The following is a 23,705-nucleotide window of genomic DNA, read 5'->3' as shown; positions in this document are numbered from 1 at the left end:
AAGAGGATGGACACTTTCTCTGAGTACTGATGACAGTGGAAGTATCATTCCCACAAATAATAACTGGGCCTAAAGGTGCTGCACTGTCTGTCCTCTCCATATAATTCTAGCAGCACCATGGGAATTGCAGAACATAAATCAACTCTTCCAGCTTAATTAGTTAATTTTCAAGACTCCATGAAAATGGTTCATGGAAAATTGAAAACAATTTTTATTGTCTTTTTGCTGAGCAGTAAAAATACGGATGACATTCGATACATCGTAAAAAATATATTTTCAATAAACATTTTATACATCCAGCATTCGGCAAGACATCAGCAACAAACATTCCAAAGCAGACCACATTCCTGTATCATGCCGCTTAGGACCTCATTTACTTACATATACCATCTAAGTGAAGACATACGATTGTAATGCAGCTTTAATTATCGCACATTGAAACCACAAGTTGGGACTTTGTTTTCCTGTCACACCTAAGCCATCTCTACACTACCCCAGGGGTAGATCATTTAACAAGTGACTGTAAAAATAGTTGCAGATATAAAGGAAATAACATTCTTCAGAAACCTGTGTCTCTCGCAAGTTGTCGTATGTTTAGAACCTCTCACACATATCAAAAAAGCAAAAAAAAATGCACCCCTCTTCTTCTGCAACAGCAAGCACTGAAACCTACAGCTCTCTAATATTGCTATCAACTCGTGACACCAGTCCCAGACCGTTAAAGACAGGAAGTTTATAATGCAAAGAAGCCTCAGAATGCAAGCACACGAAACTCATCTATGTTTCCATCCTAACCAGGGTAATCTTATTCTTGCACCTTTTTCCCTTCTCAATTGATTGACTTGGAGGTTTTTTTTATACGTATTAATGTGACTGGAAATATAATTCCAGCAAAGGTGGGAACAAATGGAATCCACACCCACTGCTCAACATAGCAAAGTGAGTTATTGGATAAAGCTAGACCACCCCCACCAGGATGCAAACAGAATATATTTATTTTTATAAAGCAAGATTTAATTTGAAATCTTTAAGATCATACATACAGTTCAGCAGATGTGGTCTCTGGGAACCACACAACAACACTTTCAACGTTCTAAACCTATTCTGCAAAATATTGATCGTCGCAGAAATGCGCATTAAGTAGACATTTATTGTTCACTGCACATAATTCCAAGAAACCATTTAGGGATGAATCACATCTCCCATAAACTTTATGCACATACCTACTACATTTTCTATCAAAAAGAAACAAAGCAAAAAGCTTTAGTTTGATGATCCCATTTATCATATAAAATATCTCAATTACAATATAATCTGCCACGGCTTCCCCGTTCGCCCATCTGTTTTTAAAATAGGCTACAAAAATCACGATGAAATATAAAATCTTTGTTCATGTAGTGTCTCTGCCCAAGTGTATAACATGTTTTGGCACAAGCGACAATAAGATGTTAAAAATCAATGTTTTTAGCTTTTCATCCAATATCTATCAAAAATTATTCTGCATTTAACATTCCAGTAGTTAAAAACAGAAACAGGCGAAACGTTAGAGGCCACAGAGTCCCCAAAACATTAGTGAGTCATTAAAACAGCAAAATTCAAATCATTAGAAGAAAACGTCAGGCCAAAGGCAGTAATTTAATTTGAATCACATTGTGAAGCACATTAGATCTAACTAAATAAAAGCAAAATACTGCCGATGCTGGAAATCTAAAATAGAAACAGAAAATGCTGGAAAAACACAGCAGGTCTGGCAGCATCTGAAGAGAGAAACAGAGTTAACATTTTGAGGCTGTGTGGCTCTTTCAGAGCTGAAGTTATGATGAAATGTGATAGATTTAATATTATTTAGGAGTGGGTGGACAAATTAAAAGATCTGGGATAGGTGTGAGCTCAGAGAGGCCAGCTGAGGCTTCCTAAACACAGGTCTCCTCCCCGATGCCGCCCCCTTAACTGTATCCAACTTTCTCCACACCTCTGCCCTCACCCCTTCCCCTCCCTTCCAGGACTATGATAGGGTTCACCTTGTCCTCACTTTCCACCCCACCAGCTTCTGTACGCAAAAGAACATCCTCCGCCACTTCCGCTAATTCCAGTTCAGTGCCAACACAAAACAATCTTCCCTCACCCCATCCTTTCAGCATTTCCAAGAGACTGCTCCCTCTGTAATACAGGCCCGTGCCTCCATCACCAACTCCTCAACCCCTTCCCAAAGCATCTTCCCTGCAATCGCAGAAGGTGCAATACCTGCCCCTTTACCCTCTCCCTTCTCACCATCCAAGTTTCTTTCAGGTTAGACAGCATTTCATTTACAATTTGTTCAATTTCGTCCACTGAACACCTTCATTCAGGCCACAAGCGTAACCCAAACATTCTGTTGCATACCATTTTGCTACCTATGTTGCTCCCATGCCCACATGCTCACCCTTGACCTGATGTAATGTCCCAGTGAAGCCCAATGCAAAATGGAGGAGCAGCAGCTCATCTTCTGATTAGACATTTTACAGTCTTCTGAAGCCAACATAAGACCTGGGAGCAGAATTAGGCCTTTCGGCCCATCGACTCTGCTTCATCATTCAATTATGGCTGATAAGTTTCTCAACCCCATTCGTCTGCTTTTTCCCTGTATCCTTTGATCCCCTTATCAATCAAGAAGCTATCTATCCCTACCTTAAATACACTCAAATGATCTAGCCTTCATAGCCTTCTGTGGCAATGAATTCATCATCCTTTTGCTGAAAAAATTCCTCCTCACCTGTTCTAAAGGGTCATCCCTTTATTCTGAGGCTGTGTCCTTGGATCCTAGCCTCTCTTACTAATGGAGGCATCTTCCCCATATCCACTCTATCCAGGTCTTTCAGTATTCTGTATGTTTCAATTAGATTCCCTTCTTCCTTCTAAACTCCATCAAGGACAGACCCATAGTCCTCAGATGCTCCTCATATGTCAAACTTTTCATTCTGGGATCATTCTCATGAACCTCCTCTGGACCCACTCCAAGACCAATACATCCTTCCTTTGATATGGGGCCCCAAGATTGCTAAATGTGGTCTCACCTCAGCCTCATCAGGCCTCAGTAGTACATCCCTGCTTTTGTATTCTAGTCCTCTCGGAATGAATGCTAAAATTACATTTGCTTTCCCAACTACCAAGTCAACCTGCAAGTTAACCTCAAGAGAATCCTGAACTAGGACTCCCAAGTCCCCTTGTACTTCCAATTTCTGAATCCTCTCCCCATTTAGAAAATAGTCTATGCCTCTATTTTTTCTACCAAAATGCATAACCTCACACTTTTCCACATTGTGTTCCATCTACCATGTCTTTGCTCACTCTCCTAACCTATCCAAGTCCTTCTGCAGCTTTCCCACCTCTTCAATACTACCTGTCCCTCTGCCTATCTTGGTATCATCTGCAAACTTAGCCACAGGGGCAGCACAGTGGTTAGCACTGCTGCCTCACAGCACCAGGGACCCGGGTTCAATTCCTGGCTTGGGTCATTGTCTGTGTGTGGAATCTGCACATTCTTCTGTGTCTGCATGGGTTTCCTCCAACTGCTCTGGTTTCCTCCCACAGTCCAAAAGATGTTGCTGGTTAGATGCATTGGCTATGCTAAATTCTCCCTCAGTGTACCCGAACAGTCGCCGGAGTGTGGCAGCTAGGGAATTTTCACAGTAACTTCACTACAGTGTTATCGTAAGCCTACTTGTGACATTAATAAACAAACTAAACTAAATAATGTCCTCAGTTCCTTCATCTAGATCATTGATGTATAAAGTGAAAAGTTGTGATCCCAACACTGACCCCCTGCGCAATTCCATTAGTCACCGGCTGCCATCCTCAAAAGGATCCTTTTATCCCCACTCTGTCTTCTACCAGTCAGCCAATCTTCTATCCATACTAGTACCTTATCTCTAACACCACCAGCTCTAATCTTCCTCAGCAGCTTCCTCTGCGGCACCTTGTCAAAGGCCTTCTGGAATTTCAAGTACATAACATCCACTGGCTCTCCTATGTCAAACCTGCTCATTATCTCCTCAAAGAATTCCAACTGATTTGTCAGGCATAACCTTCCCTTGATGAAGCCATACTTTGCCCTATTTTACCATGCATTTCCAAATATTCTGAAGTCTCATCCTTAATAACAGACTCCAAAATCTTACCAATGACTGAGGTCATGCTAACCGGCCTGTAATTTGCCTTTTTTTTTAAACTTCCCTTCCTTCTTAACCAGGGGTGTGACATAAGCAATTTTCAGGCCCTCTGGGACCCTCCTGGGCTCCAGTGATTCTTGAAAGATCACCATTAAATAAAACATCAAGAAGACATCACGGAATTGGAATTGGGTCTAGATCCGACCCAAGGTTGAATGGTTCCTTTTGTGCTATTGTGTGTGTCAGGCTGGCTCCATGCCAAAGAAATCTACTAGAAATCTTGTAGCTAATTTCCAGTCTGGGGAATTCCTAACATAATTGTCATTAGCTTCTCGTGGGATCACACAATAGTACAGCACAGAAGGAGACCAAATGGTCCATCAAGTCTGTGCCAACCCTTACAAGGAGTAATCCAGTTAGTGCCACGCTTTCCCCATATTCTTGGATTTTTTTTTACCTCCTTCAAGAATTTATTTAGGTTCCTTTAGAAGACAATCTGTAACCACCAACCCATCAGGCAACGTACTCAAGGTCTTAGTTATTCATTGCGCGAAAATATTTTTCCTCATGCTGCCTCTGCCTTAGCAGAGATAAAGTAGTAATGTTCAAAAACTACTTCATAGTAACAATACTCATTAAAATTAATAATTTTAATGTGCAAGTATTGAACATAAAAACATTTGCATTAGTCACTTCATAGGCTATAATGGCAGGTAGTCGTCATTTGGCCCATTGAGTATGCACCAACTCTCCAAAACAGCATCATCCCACCAGGACCAATCTCCTTAACTGCATATAATTACCCCACTAATCCCTCTAACCTACATATCACAGGACACTAAAGAGCAATTTGGGATGGCCAATCCACCTAACTTGCACATATTTGGACTGTGGGAATAAAGCAGAGATAAAGATCCTATAGTGAAGAGGCCATTCAGCCCATCGAGTCTACACCAACCACAATCCCATCCAGGCACTATCCCCATAACCCCATGCGTTTACTCCAGCTAGTCCCCCTGACTCTAAGGGGCAATTTAGCATGGCCAATTCATCTAACCTGTACACCTTTGGAGCAACGGAGGTTGAGGGAGACCTGATAGAGGTCTACAAGATTGAGAGGGGGCATGGACAGAGTGGTCAGAAACTTTTTCTCAGGGTGGAAGAGTCAATTACTAGGGGGCATAGGTTTAAGGTGTGAGGGGCAAGGTTTAAAAGATATGTACGAGACAGATTTTTTTTTTACACAGAGAGTGGTGGGTGCTAGGAACTCATTGCCGGGGGAGATCGTGGAAGCGAATACGGTAGTGACTTTTAAGGGATGTCTTGACAGGGACATGAATGAAATGGGAATAGAGGGATATCATCCCCGGAAGCATAGGGGGTTTTAGTTAAGTTGGGCAGCATGGGTGGTGCAGGCTTGGAGGGCCGAAGAGCCTTTTCCTGTGCTGTAATTTTCTTTGTTCTTTGAAACCAGAGAACCTGGAAGAAACCCACACAGACAAGGGGAGAACATGCAAACTCCTCACAGACAGTGACCCAAGCTGGGGATCGAACCCAGGTCCCTGACGCTGTGAGGAAGCAGTGCTCACCACTATGCCACTTGCAGCTGATCTAAGTTGTTTGCAGCTTTATCACTCAAAATTAGTCACTACATTTATAAACATATTTCATAAATTACACTGCAAATGAAAATTGTTTCACTTTGTAAGCAAGGCAACATATTTCTTAGCAGTCCAGTATGTTTGTCACTGAGACTTCAGTGAATATATTGATATTAAAAAACACACGATCTGTTTGAACTAAACATGCAGCAGCACATCAATGTGGATCTTTAAAGTTGCATTACTGCCATAGCATCACCAGCCACTGCCCCCAAACAAATCTTAAAACTCTCATCCACACAATTTATCACTGACTTATCTAATTAAATGCTCTCCTGGCCTGTCTCCCTTCGTCCAAAAACTGCCACTCAAGTTCTATAGCTCATATTCTAGCACTGACCAAGTTCTACTTGCCATCACACCTGCCCTTGTTGACCTTCAATGGATCAATCCTAACATGTCAAATTTAAAATTTTAATCTTCATTTTTGAGTCCCTTCATAGCATTACCTTCCCTTTCTCTGTACCCTCCTCCAGATCGACAATCCCCTCTGCCCTGATTGCTTCATTCTGCTGACTCTGTCTTTTTGTGCATTCCCCCCTCTCTTATACTGGTTCCTTCTGGCAATGCCCCATCAGCCTTCTGCAATAAACAGTTGGGTGCCTAACACCCAAACTTGGGAAATCCTGTACTGACCTCACCATTTCCCACGCTCTTTTCCAGACTCTCCTTCGCTCTCAACTCTCAGGCCAAGCTTTTGATCACCCCTCAATCACTCCTTCAATTTGGCATACTTCTTTTTGATTACATTTTTCTGAAACAATTTGGGATGTTCTGTGTAACAGACATTTTATGTTACATATGTTAGTAGCTTTTTTGTTTGAAGAGAGCATCTGGAGATTAACAAAGGATTGTCATTGATTCTGGCAATGTAGCAAAAGCTCAAGGGTCAAATGTTAGAGAGACACTCAAATTTATCAATATCCATTCAATATATGAATGCAAATAACGTGTAAAGCTCAATTCATACCTGCATTCAACTTTCTACACACAGGAATCAATGCAAACCCAGACAATAGAAATATTACAACGATGTTTAATCCGCATTTATGATATGCGTCAGTTAGTCATCACAATGATTTTGTTCTGGATTAGTACTGTGTTAAGTTCATTAGCCAGAACGTGATTCAACTACAACACAAAACAGGCTGGGGAGGAAACTGTTTAAAAAGTTGCAGAAGTTGAGCAATTACTAAAACATGTTCTACTTTCTTCATTTCAATTCTGACCACAAGGCACAGCTGCTGTTTTTAAACTGATAATACAGGATGTGGGGAGCAGCCAATGCAATCTTTTCTTGGAATTCATACGTGAGCCACTTCCCACAAACTTAAGGAAGGAACATTTAGGAATGGTACATCTCTTCCTCCCTCGCATTCCACTTTGCCTTCTTCTTTTTAAAAACTTCACGACATAAAACCTAACTTTGGCATCACCTTTCCCAATTTACTCCTGCAGCTCGTTCACCCTTTCTCAGTGGTAGTCTGCATTTTGGGACTTGTTCTTTCAACTTGGTTTCTCAAATTGAAACAACAGCAGGTACTTTTGAAGATTAATGTTCTAGTGATCTGAAACACTCCATGCATTGTCTTTTTATAATACTGTGGAGACTATAAAACCATAGGACATTGGCCTAATTCTGCTTCACTCAGCCCATTGAGTCAGCTTCGCCATTCAATCATGGCTGATATTTTTCTCATCCCTATTCTCCTGCCTTTACCCCATAACCCATGATCCCCTTGTTAATCAAGAACCTAACTATCTCTGTCTTAAAGACACTCGATGACCCGGCCTCCAGAGCCTTCTGCAGAAAGAGTTCCACAGATACACCACTCTTTGCTGAAGAAATTCCTCCTCATCTCTGTTTTAAAGGATTATCCCTTTAGCCTGAGGTTGTACCCTCTGGTTCTAGTTTTTCCTACTAATGGAAACATCCTCTCCACGTCCACTCTATCCAGGCCTGAATCCAGGTCCCTGGTGCTGTGAGGCAGCAGAACTAACCACTGTGCCACCACGCTTTAGTAGGAGCACTGATATTTTGTGCCAATGACTGGATCAAGTGCCTGCTCATTCCTTGAGAAAATAAGCTATTCCTTGATTCCGGAATGAATAACTTTGCTCTGATCCTGCATACTCATGGTGTTCACAAATTGTCTCACTTTTGATGGGCTGAGGAGAACTGCCCCATTGGAAATGTTCTTCCCGGTCTCATCTGATGAGAGGAAAGGGGTTCCTTCTTGCAAGGAGTAAGGATTGAGTGGTTCTCAGTTGGAAGAAACGTCTCTCTGATCCAACTCCCCTCTCAGGGGCGTTACTGCTCTCGTCTTCCTAAGGGTGCGATGGCCTCATGTCCAATGTTCTGGTGTCTGCTCCTCCACCTCCCTAAAGCTTTGCCGCTTCTTCTGTAGGTGCCACCCTTGTCCTTCTTCATTCAAAGAACAAGAGCCCATCATGCATGTCTGTTGAGAGTAGCCTCTTGCTGCTCATCTGAGAAGTGGTTTTGTGCTTTTTTGCCCCTCTTTCTTTTTGGGCTTGTTCGCCAATTGCCATTCCATCAATTGGTCCCCTGTTGGTTCCTTCTCCATTGATTCGGTCTGCCAAGAATTGAAAGGTCCAGGGATTTGTGGTGCTGTTTAGTCATCTGCTACCTCACACTTTCTGTTCCCCTCACCTCCCTCTATGTCCTGCTTTGTTCCATTCTGCTTACTGAAGGCTTTGATGGTGGAGGTTTGCAAGTCTCCCTTGGCAGTGGTCACACTGTCTGTTTGCTCTTCCTTGGCTTCTGTGGCATGTGCATAGTGAAGCATTGTTTGGAGCAGGGTTTAGAGAGATGGCCTGGCCTGCCACACAGCTTACAGCACTTAATTGCTTGCAGTCGTTTGTCTGATGACCTTCCTGCTTGCACATGACAGTGCTGCAGTTGGCTGCAACATGCCCAGATTTTCCCATGCCTGGAAACTTTGCCAGACATCGATAAGGTAGCCGCAGCTCCCCCATTAGCAAAGCTGGAGGTGGAGGAGTGCTCCCCTACCATTTGTCTTGAGTGTCACCTTGATGTGCCCTTTGCTGGTCCAGATCCTGAAGGCATCTTGGCCTCAGTGCAGTTCCCAACCTTGTGGAAGCACCTGGGGAGGTAGGTGTGCACATCGATGGCAAGAATATGGGGGTTGAAGTGCACATTTACCCCACAGTCACTTTGCAACAGCAGAGAAAAGAGGGGCTCTGCTTTGAGGATTCTCAGTTGTGGCAGGTCTCTCTTCTCCTCAAATACCTTCAGAAAGTTTGTGCAGACAGCAACATTCTTGAAGGTCATATCAAACTATCTAGCACTGGGAAGCCCTGCAAACAGATGTCAGCAGCTTCAGGTCCACAGGAATTGAGAAGGATTCTCTCAATGAAGGAGGCATGCTCAATGGAAGGACCTCATTCGCTGCCTTTCACATTCAGCCTAAATGTTATGTATCCTCTGGCTTGAGGCTTGACTGGTTGCAGCCATCACCTCTCTAATTTCCTGATGTTAGGCAAAGAAGCTCTGTCATGGAGAACAAAGAACCAGTCAAGGGCTTCCAATACCAAAGGCTCAAACATTTGCTGAAACCCCGCCCCCCCCTCTCAAGTAATAGAAACGTAACCCACAAAAATCCACACTTACCTATCATGGTCTCTCCCCTGTCAGCTAAGGACAGTATGGAATTGTCAAGTTTCAAGGCAATGGACACTTCAATGAGTTTGAATAGATGATAAACCAAGGTAAAGATAGAATTGCAGTTTGGCACTAATGTGGAAGTAGATAATCCTGCTGATGGACAAGATATGGTGGAAGCTCAACAGGATTGAATAGAAGGCTGAGGTTACAAGTGTTCATCAACAATGACAATAAAGAGCTGTTTGTGGACACCAAAGTATATCTTTTTACATGCAGATGAGGGAAATATACCCAACCCAATTCTGTGTATGATTCCACAAGATCCAAGATTTCAGCAAACAATAAAATGACAAAACTGTGTAAAATGAACAATTAGATGCAACTTTAGAAAACCTGGGAAAAGGAAGCAATTTACATAAGGAAGCAGATGCAATATTGTTATAGGAAACCTAGACTGAAGTTATGCAATACAATAGGAGTTACCTTAAATTAGTCAGGAAAAATATTTTTAATGTTTGAATAATTTCTTAGCCAAAACATTTGGGATTTCTAAAATACAGTAATAAGATCATGTTCATGAATGTTAAGCTTCAATGAACAAGCCCTACACTGGTGCTGCTGATTGTCATCATTTATAAACACACTGAGAACCTCTGGTGGCAATAATGGAGATTACACAAAATCCCTCATGAAATTAGACTGACTGAGACACACACACCATCCAGCCTGCTACCAAACCACTGTTCCTCAATCTCATTCTGCTCATACTGAGCAAGTGAATCTCAGGCAGCACGAGTTGGGGAACAGACAAAAAATTGGTTGATGGAGGGAGTAGGAAGAGCAAGGAATGATCAAGGAATCGGGCTCATTGCAAATTTCAAGAACAATCCTTTGTTATAAACATACTGTTTTACTCAAAGTGCTACTGCAAAGGTAAATCTGTACAATTTTTCCTTGAATTTGATAAATTTGTTCCCATCGCAATTAAAATAGGCAGAGAATTATCGGTTTCCTTATGCCTGAACTAAATGAGGATTTTCAACTCACTTGAATACTCTGCACCTGGGTATAGAAAACAGTCCTGAATTGTCTAAGGACCATCCCTCTCGAAACTTTCATCACCTATATCTCACAAATCTGAATTAATTTATTCAAAAAAGCTACAGAATCTGTTTTTAAATACAACCACTGTAACAATTTATTTAGTTCCTTATGGCAACTTTGTTTTACCTTTCCGATTCAATCCTGCACACATGCAAACATTGTTTGGCTTCACACAGTTGAGAGCAGGTTTATTCAGGAGGATCTTCTTCCTCTATATTTGAATGATAAATACCATCATTACTCAGTTTTCAGTATGTTCATAGAACTTTAACGAGGATCTTTAAACTTGCTAAATCCTGGATTTTCACCTGCAAAATTCATAAATATCTCAGTTTCTTTTTCTGCCTTTCCTCTGAATCCTTTGGTACCTTAATCCAAAATAAAATGATCAATTGCAGTCTTCAAAATTTCAACAGGCCCATGATTCATAGCCTTTTGTGGAATAAGTTCCTGATTTCCACTACCCTGTGTGTGTGAAAAACGCTTCCTGATTTCGCTCCAGAATGGCTTCACTCTAATTTTAGTTTATGCCACCTCCTTCTGAACTCCCAAAGAAAATGGTTTCTCTCCACCTGTCCTATTATATTAATTTATTAAAACTTCTTTAAATCAGATCACCTCTCAACTTCCCAAACTAAAGGCCAACATAATGAAAAAGGAACAGGAAGAGTAGGTCATTCGGCCCTTTGAGCCTGATCTGCCATTCATTTTGATAAGGGCTGTTCATTGAATTCAATATCCCTTGATCCCTTTAGCCCCAGGAGCTATATATAATTTCTTCTTGAAATCACACAACGTTTTGGCCTCCACTACATTACGTGGTAGTGAATTCCACAAATTCACCACCTCAGTTCTAAAAGATTTACTCCTTATCCTCAAACTATGACCCCCTAGCTCTGGACTCCTCCCACCATCAGGAACATTCTTTCTGAATGTACCCTGTTTAACCCTGTTAGAATTTTATAAGTTTCTATGAGATTCCCCTCTCACTCTTCAAACATCTGGGTAAACCTTCGCTGTGCTCCCAGTATAGCAAGGACATCCTCTCTCAGATAAGGACACCAAAACTGCACACAATACTCCAGGCATTGCCTCACCAACATCCTACACAACTGCAGCAAAACATCCCTATACACAAATCCTCTCACTATGAAGCACGCTGTTGAAAAAGAGAAAACAGGGAACTATAGACCAGTGAGCCTAACGTCAGTACTGAGGAAGTTGCTAGAGTCCATTATCAAAGATTTCATAACTCAGCACTTGGAAGGCAGTGGTATAAGCAGACAAAGTCAGCATGGATTTACAAAAGGGAAATCATGCTTGACAGATTATTTGAGGATCTAACTAATAGAGTTGACCAAGGAGAACCATTTGATGTGGTTTATTAAGACTTTCAGAAGGCTTTCAACAAAGTCTCGCATAACAGGCTGTTATGTACATAAAACACATGGGATTGCAGGTAATGTCTTGAGATGGATAAAAGGCTGGTTAGCAGATAGGAAGCAAAGAGTTGGCATAAATGGGTCTTTTTCTGATTGGCAGTCAGTGACTAGTGGGGTTCCACATGGATCTGTGCTAGGACCCCAACTGTTCACATTATATATTAATGATTTGGAAGAGGGAACTGAATGTATTATCTCCAAACCTACAGATGACACAAAGTTGGGTGGGAGTGTGGGCTGTGAGGAGGATGCAGAGTTGCTATTCAGCCTGTGATTTGTACAGGCTGAGTGTGCGGGCATGTGCATGACAGATGGCAGAATAATGTGAATAAATGTGAGGTTATCCACTTTTGTAACAATAATAGGAAGACAGATTATTACTTGTTTGGATGCAAATTGAGAAAGGTGGGTACTCAGCAAAACCTTGTGGTGTCCTCATGCATCTGATCGCCGAAAGTAAGTGCGCAGGTACAACAGTCATTAAAGAAAGCAAATGGATTCTTGGCCTTCAAAGGGTTTGAGTATACGGATAGGGATGTTTTGCTGCAATTGTATAGGGCATTGATGAGGCCATACCTGGAGTTTTGTGTACTGTTTTGGTCTCCTTATTGGAGGAAGGATGTTCTTGCTGTAGAGGGAGTACAGCAAAGGATTACCAGGCTGATTCATGGAATGGCAGATCTGTCGTAAGAGGAGAGACCAAGTTAGTTAGGGTTATATTCACTGGAGTTTAGAAGTGTGAGAAGAGATTTTGGGGTCGGGGTGGGGAATCAGGATATTGAATTTGATAATTAGTCATGATTAAGCTCAATGGTGAAACAGGATCGAAGGGCCAAACGGCCTACTCATGCTTCTACTTTCTACGCTTCCAAAATTCACAAACAAACAAAAATAAACTTTATTATACAAGTTAGACAGATAAAAATAATTTATAACATCTATCTTGCACTTCAACATTCAAGTATGAGGTATATGTGAATTAATAAGCCAACTGTGGTCAAGCCCATCACACAACACAATAAATTATAAATACAACCAAGACAGAATTGATGGTTTTCTCAACAAGCCACCCAGACATCAGGGACACAGTCAACAAGTCTCATAAGGAATTTCAATCTTCACCTTCAAAGATCTTGCCTTGCAATTCTCTCAAAAGTTAATTCAACTCAAGACATCAAGACAGCACACCACACAGGGCTCAATTTCATCCCAAGATTCTGCATCCATGCACCAAACAAGGAACAAAAGAACAAAGAAAATTACAGCACAGGAACAGATCCTTCAGCCCTGCAATCCTGCACCGACCATGCTACCCGACTGAACTAAAATCCCCAACTCTTCCAGGAAACATATCCCTCTATTTCCAACCTATTCATGTATTTGTCAAGACGCTCCCTAAAACTCACTATTGTATCTGTTTCCACTACCTCCCCCAGCAGTGAGTTCCAGGCACCCACCACCCACTGTGTAAAAACTTGCCTTGTACATCTCCTTTAAACCTTGCCCCTCGCACCTTAAACCTATGCCCCCTAGTAATTGACTCTTCCACCCAGGGAAAAAGCTTCTGAATATCCACTCTGTCCATGCGCCTCATAAGCTTATAAACATCTATCAGGTCGCCCATCAACCTCCGTCGCTCCAGTGAGAACAAATCAAGTTTCTCCAACCTCTCCTCATAACTAGTGCTCTCCATGCCAGGCAACATCCTGGTAAATCTTTTCTGTACCCTCTCCAAAGCCTCCACATCCTTTTGGTAGACCAGAATTGAACACTATATTCCAAGTGCGGCCTAAGGTTTCATGAAGCTGCAACATGATTTGCCAATTTTTGAACTTAATGCCCTGGCTGATAAAAGCAAGCATGCTGTATGCCTTCTTGACTACCTTCTCCACCTGCATTGCCACTTTCGGTGACCTGTATACCTGTACGCTCAAATCACTCTACCATTACTCTTCTGGGTTCAGCCATTTGCTGTACATTTCCTATCTTTATTAAACCTTCCAAAATGCATTATCTCACATTTGTCCAAATGTGTCCACCAACTTGCAAAACACCAGTTCACCATGTGAAGTCTGCCGTTTTCCTATTTGCATTCTCTTTTTTCTCAGCTACTCTCTTTTTAACTGAATTGTAACCTCTTCTTGTCCTTGTCACCTCCTTAGGATTCCTCCTGTGTGACTTCTCCCCTTCAGGGCCTCCTCCTGCCTCTTGTTCTGCCTCCTACCTGGGACTCCTCCTCAATGGCACACTACCATTAATCACCTGACCCAGCTTTTAACAATGTTTCTCTTTCTAGCGCAGATACACTGGGCCAAATGAACAGACACATGCCAATTTCCCCACGTATTACTCACTTCCCATCTGTAAGTGGACAAAAACTTGAAGAGCTGTCGGGCCTTGAGGTTCCTGACTTCCACTCTCATTTGCAGCAAGTTTGACTTTCATAACAATTCCCCTTTGGAAGCTACAACGAAGGTTTCCTTACAATGACTTTCATATTTCTTTATAAGAAGTTTTTATCATAAACTTCCAACAAATAGTTTATTACATGCAATACAGATAACCTTTTCATTTTGTTTCACAATTACACATATATTATAAAGTTAAAGAATACTTTATAGTATATCCCGCCTCTCCTTATAACTCAAACCATCAAGTCCAGTAGCACAAAGGTGAAGACTGCACAAAAGCAACCGACTGAACTCTGCACCCGATATGCACATTACCCTCTCATCCTGTGAATCTAATTGGACGGAGATAGTGAGGACCAAGCAAGCTCACCTGCCACACTGAACATAGATGAACGTGGCATGAGTTCCAATGGTCAGCCAGTTGGCAAAAGGGGGTCCCAGGAAAAGTTTGAAGAATACTTTCATGTGGCAAACAGTTCATTTCGGAATCTTTCTTCTACAGTCACTGACTGCTCATTAGACGTTTCCAACTCACTCATTAGATCCCCAATCTGCTTGTTAAACATTTCCTTACCTGCTTTTAAAGCCTGGATATTCCCTTCCATAACACACATCAAAAGTTCAAGGCAAGTTTGTTCTTTTCACAATAACTTTAGCAAGGCCTTTGTAAAGGTGCCACATGGTAGGTTGTTGCATAAAGTGATCTAGGGTGAGGTATCTAAATGGATACAAAATTGGCTTCTTGACAGAAGCCAGAGGGTGTTTGTAGAGCGTTGTTTTTCAAACTGGAGGCCTGTGACCAGCAGCTTGCCTCAGGGATCAGTGCTGGGCCCACTGTTATTTGTCATTTATATTAATGATTTGGATCTGAATATAGGGGGCATGGTGAGTAAGTTTGCAGATGACACCAAGACTGGTGGCATGGTGGACAGTGAGGAAGGTTATCCCCAATTGCAGCAGGATCTTGATCAATTGGGCCCGTGGGCTGACAAATGGCAGATGGGAGTTTAATTTAGACAAATGCGAAGTAATGCATTTTGGTAGACTGAACCAGGGCAGGACTTACTCAGTTAATGGTATGGCGCTGGGGAGAGTTACAGAACAAAGAGTTCTGGGGTACATGTTCATAGCTCCTTGAAAGTGGAGTCACAGGTGGACAGAGTGGTGAAGAGGGCATTCGAAATGTTTGGTTTCATCGGACAGAACATTGAATACAGGAGTTGGGACATCTTGTTGAAGTTATACAAGACATTGATACGACCACACTTAAAATACTGCAATTCTGGTCACCTTATTATAGAAAGGATATTATTAAACTAGAAAGAGTGCAGAAAGGATTTACTAGGATGCTACCGGAACTTGATAGATTGAGTTATAAGGAGAGGCTGAATATACTGGGACTTTTTCTCTGGAGTGTGGAAGGCTGAGGGGTGACCTTATAGAGGTCTATAAAGTAATGAGGGACATAGATAAGGTAGATAGTCAATATCTTTTCCCAAAGGTAGGGGAGTCTAAAACTAGAGGACATAGATTTAAGGTGAGAGGAGAGAGATATAAAAGTGTCCAGAGGGGCAATTTTTTCACACATAGGGTGATGAGTATCTAGAACAAGCTGCCAGGAGGTAGTAGTAGAGGTGGGTACAATTTTATGTTTTAAAAAGCATTTAGATAGTTACATGAGTACAGTGGGTATAGAGGGATATGGGCCAAATGGGATTAGTTTAGGGGTTTTAAAAAAAAATAAGGGCGGCATGGACAAGTTGGGCCGAAGGGCCTGTTTCCATGTTGTAAACCTCTATGACTCTATGAAGTTCCAACAGTTCATCAGTTTTGCATTTTAATTCTGCAGACAATTCTTTTCATTCATCAGCAATTCATTTTCCTCTTCAAAACATTTTTCACAACAATTAAGAAAGACTTCTGAATTCAGAGTTTTCAGTGAAGATCTATCTTTGTTGCGTTTTCTTCAACAAATTTATCATTTAAACATTTCAATTCTTCATTCAAGTTTTCTACTTCCTGTTATGGAGCATTGATGCTGTGAGGTGAAACAATAAGTGACACAGAAGTGCCACGTGAGGGTTGAAGCAGCAGACTGGTTTACAGTTGAGATGTTCACGGTATAGAGTTAAGATCTAGACCACCTGCAAGTCTCTCGGAGACCTGATGTCACAGGATGACTGTGATCATTTTCTTAAACGGCACCATGTCACAACACAGTATCCCAAATATATCACATCCTTCCCTCTTTACTTCATGGCCACAACGACAAATTACCAAGTGGTTTATACATAAGCAAAAGTATTTTATATACACTAGGCTATGCAACACGACTATATACACAACACAATCAACAGGATGTCAATTTCTCAGTGGTTATAGACATTGTTTAGGAGTATGGCCATGTCTGATTCTAGGGGTATTCTCAGGAACTGCTTTCAATTGTCCTTCCCTTGAAGGAGTCTCAGTATTACTCACAATAGGTGAACTAGCAGCAGCATTAGAATCATCAATTCTTTCGGCTCAATTGATCCATCTGTAGTAACAGGCCCAACATCAGAATCTAGAGATGAAGGTTCATCCAGTGATTGACAAAACAATGCATGAAGCTAACAACTAATCAACACAGCATCTCCAAACCAGTTCATCCTCAGTTTTAATCGTGTATAGGACCAACTCCAACTAAGACAACTGCAGGTATCTACTTTTCACTCACAATAGCTATGTGCCAACACAAACTTTGTTTAGTGCTCACTTGTCATTAGACAATTTGTGACTGTTGGCTTTGCTACTATCACTGGTGTTTTTTGGGGGATTAAAAGATCAAACATTGTTCTCAGCTTCATCTGCATGAGTAACAATGCGGGTGAACTCTCTAGTATTTCTGTAGGATGTTTTATAGGATTCTGTAGCTATCCAAATGTCCTTGGTCTTAATGATCCTTGGTTTTGAGAGGCATTTGTTGAGTGTTTTAAAGATTGTACAAATCTTACGGCATTGATTTGAATCATTCTATAATTTGATATATTGAATACCACTCAGAGGAAATCTTCAAAATCTTGTGAAGCAAACTGTGAACCACTGATAATCTGTCTGGCTTACCAACTATTGCAAAGATCTCATCAAGTTCCTCTATGGTTAGTTCACTGGTGTTGGATTTCATCATGACAACTACTGGCTACTTAGTACACATCAAGAACATGTAACCCTCAAATGGACCAGTGGCATCAATAGGTAAGCATTGCCATGGAACCTCAGGCCATTTCCACGAGTGTAAGGGTGACAACTGTGGCAAATTTCTTACACAAGCACATGACTGGCTCTGTCCAGTCTTTTTTTCTCTATCCGGGGATCAAGATCTGGCCATCAAAAGTAACTTTGAGTAAGTTCCTTCATCTGGAGTACCTCAGGATGCTCTTCATGCAATTTGTCCAACAATTTGTGTTATAAGTTAAGCAGAATGATCCCCACAACAAGCATCCATCTTGGACTGTCAACTCAAGCTTTCTTGACATATATGATTTTAGATAAGGATGCGTTCCATCTATGCTCCCCTTCAACACCATACCTATCACCTTTCCCATCCATGGAATAATTCCTGGTATGTTTCTGGATATCACAGGTACATTGTCTATTTGGGGAAAAAGAAAAAATGTTGGGAACATTTGGTAATACATGACCAGTTGGCAAAGGCAAACGTGATAATGAATCCACATTCTCTGACTGTCATTGATACATTATGTAGTACGAATGTGCTTACAAAATGAGGGACCATTGGCGCAATTTACTAGCAGTGAGTGAAGGCATATTTTAATACAGCCCAGAAATGGTTGATGGTCAATGATCTGACAATGTGATGAAATCATAACTACACAGGTACTGATGGAACTTTAGGAATCCAAAAAGTAAATTCAATGCTTATTTCTTCAATTGAGCATAGTTAGATTCAACTCTAGTTAGTGAACGTGAAGGATATTTTGGCCTTGGAGGGAGTGCAGAGGAGGTTTACTAGGCTGATACCGGAGTTGAGGGGGTTGAGCTATGAGGAGAGGCTGAATAAACTAGGCTTGTACTCGTTAGAGTTTAGAAGAATGAGGGGAGATCTCATTGAGACGTATAAGATGATGAATGGGATGGATAGGATAGAGGTGGAAAGACTCTTCCCGCTCAAAAAAGACAGTAGGACTAGGGGGCACAGCCTCAAGATAAAGGGGGGGCGGTTCAGAACGGAGTTGAGGAGGAACTTCTTCACTCAAAGGGTGGTGAATCTCTGGAATTCTCTGCCCGTTGAAGTGGTGGAGGCTGCCTCGCTAAATATTTTTAAGAAGCGGGTTGATGGGTTTTTGATAAGAGAGGGGATTAAGGGTTATGGGGAGAGGGCGGGAAAGTGGAACTGAGCCACGACAGATCAGCCATGATCTTATTGAATGGCGGGGCAGGCTCGAAGGGCCAGATGGCCTACTCCTGCTCCTATTTCTTATGTTCTTATGTTCTTATGTTCTTATGAAATGCTATTGGTCACCCAAAGGTAAAACATGTGAAACAACTGTCCCGATTTCATAGACTGAAGCTTGAAAAGTAAATTGCAATGATATTTGGGATTAAAATGAGTCAATACTTTGGACTTCTGCAAAGCATCCTCAGGTGTCTTGTATGCTTTTTCACATTCAGATGTTCAATGCCAAGACTGTTAAATGTACAACAGATAATGCAGTAACTTCAACAAGGTAGCTAAATTTGAAACAAATTTGCCATAGTGGTTGACCAGACCTAAAAAATATTAATTGCATTACATTCATTGGATGTGGAACCTACCATCTTTAGTGCTTTACATAGTCTATTGTTATCAATAACGTGACTCAAGTATTGTGTCAATGTATGGAAAAGTCACTTTTTTTTGACACAAAGACTGTGTACTTAAAGATGTTTCAGCATTGCTTTTAGATTCTTCAAATGTTCTTGTTCACTTGCACCAGTAATCAGAATATTGTCAAGATAACCTTGTACACCAGATAAACTCACTAAGAATTTGGTCCATTGACCGATTAAATAAAGCAGGCACCGATGTTTTTCCAAAAGGCATTTTTTGTCAAGGGAAAGGGCTGTGTATGTAACAATGGTAAGCAAAGGTTACAACTCAGCTGCAACCTTCATTTGCAAATACGTCAGTGATAGGTCAATCTTGCTAAATTTCTGCCCACCTGATAGACCTGCAAAGAAATCCTCAATCAGTGGAAGTGGGTACTGATCTACATATAACACCAGATTGATGGTATCACCACAAATATGAACTGCACACCATTCCCTAGTTTAGGACTAGGTGCAATCCAGTCTCTTGTACACCAGTGTCAAAAAAAAACACTAACTCCGATTTGACCTTGGGACAAATTCCATTTGGCACCACTCTTGCCTTGAGACTTTTAGGTTGGCTATTTGCTCGATTTTAAGTTTCATTTGAACTCCTTCCATTGAGCCAAGCATGTCTTTGAATATGTTCACATCTGCCAGGATGTGCTGTGGTCGATGCAAAGACAGATCTAATCTGTTTACAGCACTCCAATCAAGATTGATCTTCTCAAGCCAAGAGTGCCAAGAAATTTCCTCAGACAATATAGAGAGGCAATTCTGCTGTTTGTCCACTCAACTCTACCTTGATGATGATGTAACCTTTCAATAGCACAACTTCTTCTGTATACTGGCTTTAAAGGAAGATGCTTTAAGTTGTGTCGATATGTTGTCTTGGGAATTAAAGATATGGCAGCACTTGTGTCAATTTCCATTTTGACAGGTTGCCTACTCGACAATAGGAACTACCCAGAGCGTGCGTGACTCATAGACAACACGTTAAACCTTAGCTCCTCTCCTAGACTTCACAATTGTTCATCAGCTCTGTTATAAATTCTTCTCACTGAATTGGTCTTATTATTTTTAAATGCACCCAGGTTCTTTCTCTGAACATTCTTTCCAGGGGACCCTGGTCTTCTCCAACAAGTTTTAACAATGTGGCCAACTTTGGCACAATTCTTGCATTTGCTACCCTTGCTCCAGCACTCAGCCAATGAATGGTTTGTTATTTTGCATTGATAACATGCCTGTTGTTCAGCAGGCTTCCTCTGGGTGGTGCCCACCCAATGGATTCTCATGCTTGTTTCCAACAGTGAAGCCTCTGGAGTTGCAAGTTCCATTAAGCCTGTAATATCAAAAGCTATTTTTAAGTGCAAAGTGCGTTCAGTAAGCAAGCATTGCTGGATTGCCTCATTTCTTAACCACAAACCAAACAATCTTGAAGAGTGTCATCCTATGATTCACCAAATTCAATATTCTACAAGATGCTTCAAGGTAGCTACAAACTATGAAATATTCTTATCCTCTAATTGATTTATTTGATGAAATCGTAACTGTTCCACAATAATCAGTGGCTTAGATGAATAATGTTCTTTGAGGGCTTTCACCAATTGCTCAAGGGATTTAGTACCAGGCTTTTCAGGTCCCACCAGGGAGACTTGTAAAGAAGGTAAATTCACTTGGGAAAGAGGATAATTTGATAAAGTGGATTCAAAATTGGCTCAGTTGCAAGAGACAGAGGGTGATGACAGAGGCTGCTTTAGTGACTGGAAGCCAGTGTCCAGTGGCATACCATGGAAATTTGTATTGGACCCCCTATTATTCACAATTTATATAAATGGCATTGATGACAAGTTTGCGGATGACACAAAGATTGGATGGGTGGTTAACAGAGAGGGAGGGTCTTGAGCTACAAGAAGATATAGACAGAATGATCAAATGGGCAGATAAGTGGCAGATAAAATTTAACCCTGAAAAGTATGAGGTGATACACCTTGGAAGGAGTAATTTGACAAGAAAGTATTCAATGAATGGTAGGACAGTAGGAACTTCTGTGGAACAAAGGGACCTTGACGCGTTTATCCACAGATCTCTGAAAGCAGAAGGGCATGTTGGCAGGGTGGTGAGAAAAGGCGAATGAAAACTTGCCTTTATCAATCGAGGCATAGATTGCAAAAGCAGTGAAGTCACGTTGGAGATGTATCGAACTTTTGGTGAGGCTACAGTTACAATACTAGATGCAGTTCTGGTTGCCACGTTGTCGGAAGGTTGTGGTTGCACTGGAAGGGGTGCAGAGGAGATTTACCAGGATGCTGCCCAAGATGGAACAGTTAAGTTGTGAAGAGAGGTTGGATAGGCTTGGGTTGTTTTTGTTGAAGCAGAAAAGACTGAGGGGCAACTAGATCGAGGTGTATAAGATGATGAGAGACATGGACAAGGTGGATAAGGAGCAGCTGTTCCCCTTAGTTGCTGGGTCAGTCACAAAGGGACATTAGCCAGAGGGTGGTGACGGTCTGGAATGCGCTGTCTGGGAGGGCGATGGAGGCAGATTGCCTCACATCCTTTAAAAAGTATCTGTCTCAACGCTAATTTGTTAAATTATATAATCCCCCTCCCTGCTTAGTATATCTACATCATCCTTTGCCACAGTGAACACAGATGCAAAATACTCATTCAAAACCTCACCTACATCTTTCAGCTCAAAACAGAGTTTGCCACTTTGGTCTCTCATAGGCTCTATTCCTGCCCTAGTTACTGTCTTGCTTATAAAACTTCTTGGGATTTTCCTTTTTTTTGCCCAATGTTTTCTCATGCTCCCTTTTCACTCTCCTAATTTCTTTGTTTAAGTACCCCCCCGCCACACTTTCTATTCTCCTCAAAGGCTTCCACTGTTTTAAGCTTTGTGTCTGCCACAAACCTTTTTTCTTAATCATAGAATCCTACAGTGCAGAAACAGGCCATTCAGTCTGTCGAGCCTGAAATTACTCTCCAACAGAGTGTCTTATCCAGGCTCTATCCAAGGCCAATCCACCTAATCAGCACATTTTTAGACTGCGGGGGGAAACCATAGCACCTGGAGGAAACCCACAAAGACATGGGGAGAATGTGCAAACTCCACATAGACGGTAACCCAAGTCAGGAATCAAACCCAGGACCCTGGCACTGTGAAGCAGCCACTGTGCCATCCAAGTTAATCCAATCCATATATTAAGCAACTACAAGAGAAAATGCTGGAAAATCTCAGCAAGTCTGGCAGCATCTATAAGAAGAGAAACAAGCTGACATTAAGTCCAAATGGGACTCAAACGTCAGCTCTTTTCTTTGCTTACAGATGCTACCAGACCTGCTGAAATTTTCCAGCATTTTCTCTTTTGGTTTCAGATTCCAGTATCCACAGTAATTTGCTTTTATCCATATATTAAGCAGATCTTTCTCTTCACCCTATCTATAACTACCTATATTCTGCACCCTCTCTTCTTTTCCTCTATGTACTGTATGAACGGTATGTTTTGTCCGTATAGCACAAGAAACAATACTTTTCACATGTATACAAATACATGTGATAATAAAACAAATCAAATCATGTATATCTCCTGGCATTTAAGATCCTTTGGACCTTTACAAGTTCTTCCCTGCTTTACTTCGCCTTTCTCGTAGTTTCTGAGGGCCAGGTTTCAGTTGTATTTTTGACACTATTTGAACTCCCATTTGTGAGGCATTCCCATCAGACAGAGGGACTGACTGGGAGCGGCTGCGCAGTGAAGAGCCTGCACCTACCCGCAGGATGCCGCCCATTTTCTCCAGCTGAATTTTAAAGTCTTGTTGTGGCAGCTCAGGGTAGAGCTCGTCCTTGAGCATTTGCTCGGTGATGCCCGAGCTCTGGTAATATCCGATCTGAGCCAGGCCGCCCAACAAACCGCTGAGAGACTTGGAGCTCTGCTCCGCCATGATGCTCTGACATCACAGACTGACCCGCACTGACCTCCGGCCGACCTTTCACCCCTGCTGCTGCTCATGTGCTGTGTGGCCGCCTGCAGCGCCCCATCTGGTACACAGTTGGAACTGCAGCGACTTCCTTAAAACTCAACAGCAAAAACACACTGACTGTCTGGGATTAACATTCTACACTAAAATCAGTAAAACATTTCGCAAAACATGTTCCTATTCCTGGTAACCCCTTTTTCTGAATAAGAAATAAGAACATAAGAAATAGGAGCAGGAGTAGGCCATCCAGCCCTTCGAGCCTGCCCCACCATTCAATAAGATCATGGCTGATCTGTCGTGGCTCAGTTCCACATTCCCGCCCTCTCCCCATAACCCTTAATCCCCTCTCTTATCAAAAACCCATCAACCCGCGTCTTAAAAATATTTAGCGAGGCAGCCTCCACCACTTCAACGGGCAGAGAATTCCAGAGATTCACCACCCTTTGAGTGAAGAAGTTCCTCCT

General features: G+C 41.8%; 1 protein-coding gene across 1 annotated transcript in view; it reads right to left on the bottom strand.

The window, feature by feature from the left end:
• Nucleotides 1–23,223, bottom strand: part of commd1 (copper metabolism (Murr1) domain containing 1) — a 77,079-nt gene extending 53,856 nt beyond the window's left edge. Inside the window, exon 1 of the mRNA XM_080199946.1 lies at nt 23,035–23,223. Coding sequence (XP_080056072.1) covers nt 23,035–23,205 — 171 coding nt within the window. The 5' untranslated portion in view covers nt 23,206–23,223. The remainder of the gene's footprint in view (nt 1–23,034) is intronic.
• Nucleotides 23,224–23,705: the final 482 nt, after the last annotated feature.

This window comes from Carcharhinus amblyrhynchos, chromosome 12 (assembly GCF_965287045.1).
Source record: "Carcharhinus amblyrhynchos chromosome 12, sCarAmb.v2.hapA, whole genome shotgun sequence".
Taxonomy (NCBI): Eukaryota; Metazoa; Chordata; class Chondrichthyes; order Carcharhiniformes; family Carcharhinidae; genus Carcharhinus; species Carcharhinus amblyrhynchos.
This window is presented reverse-complemented; position numbering and strand designations above follow the sequence as displayed.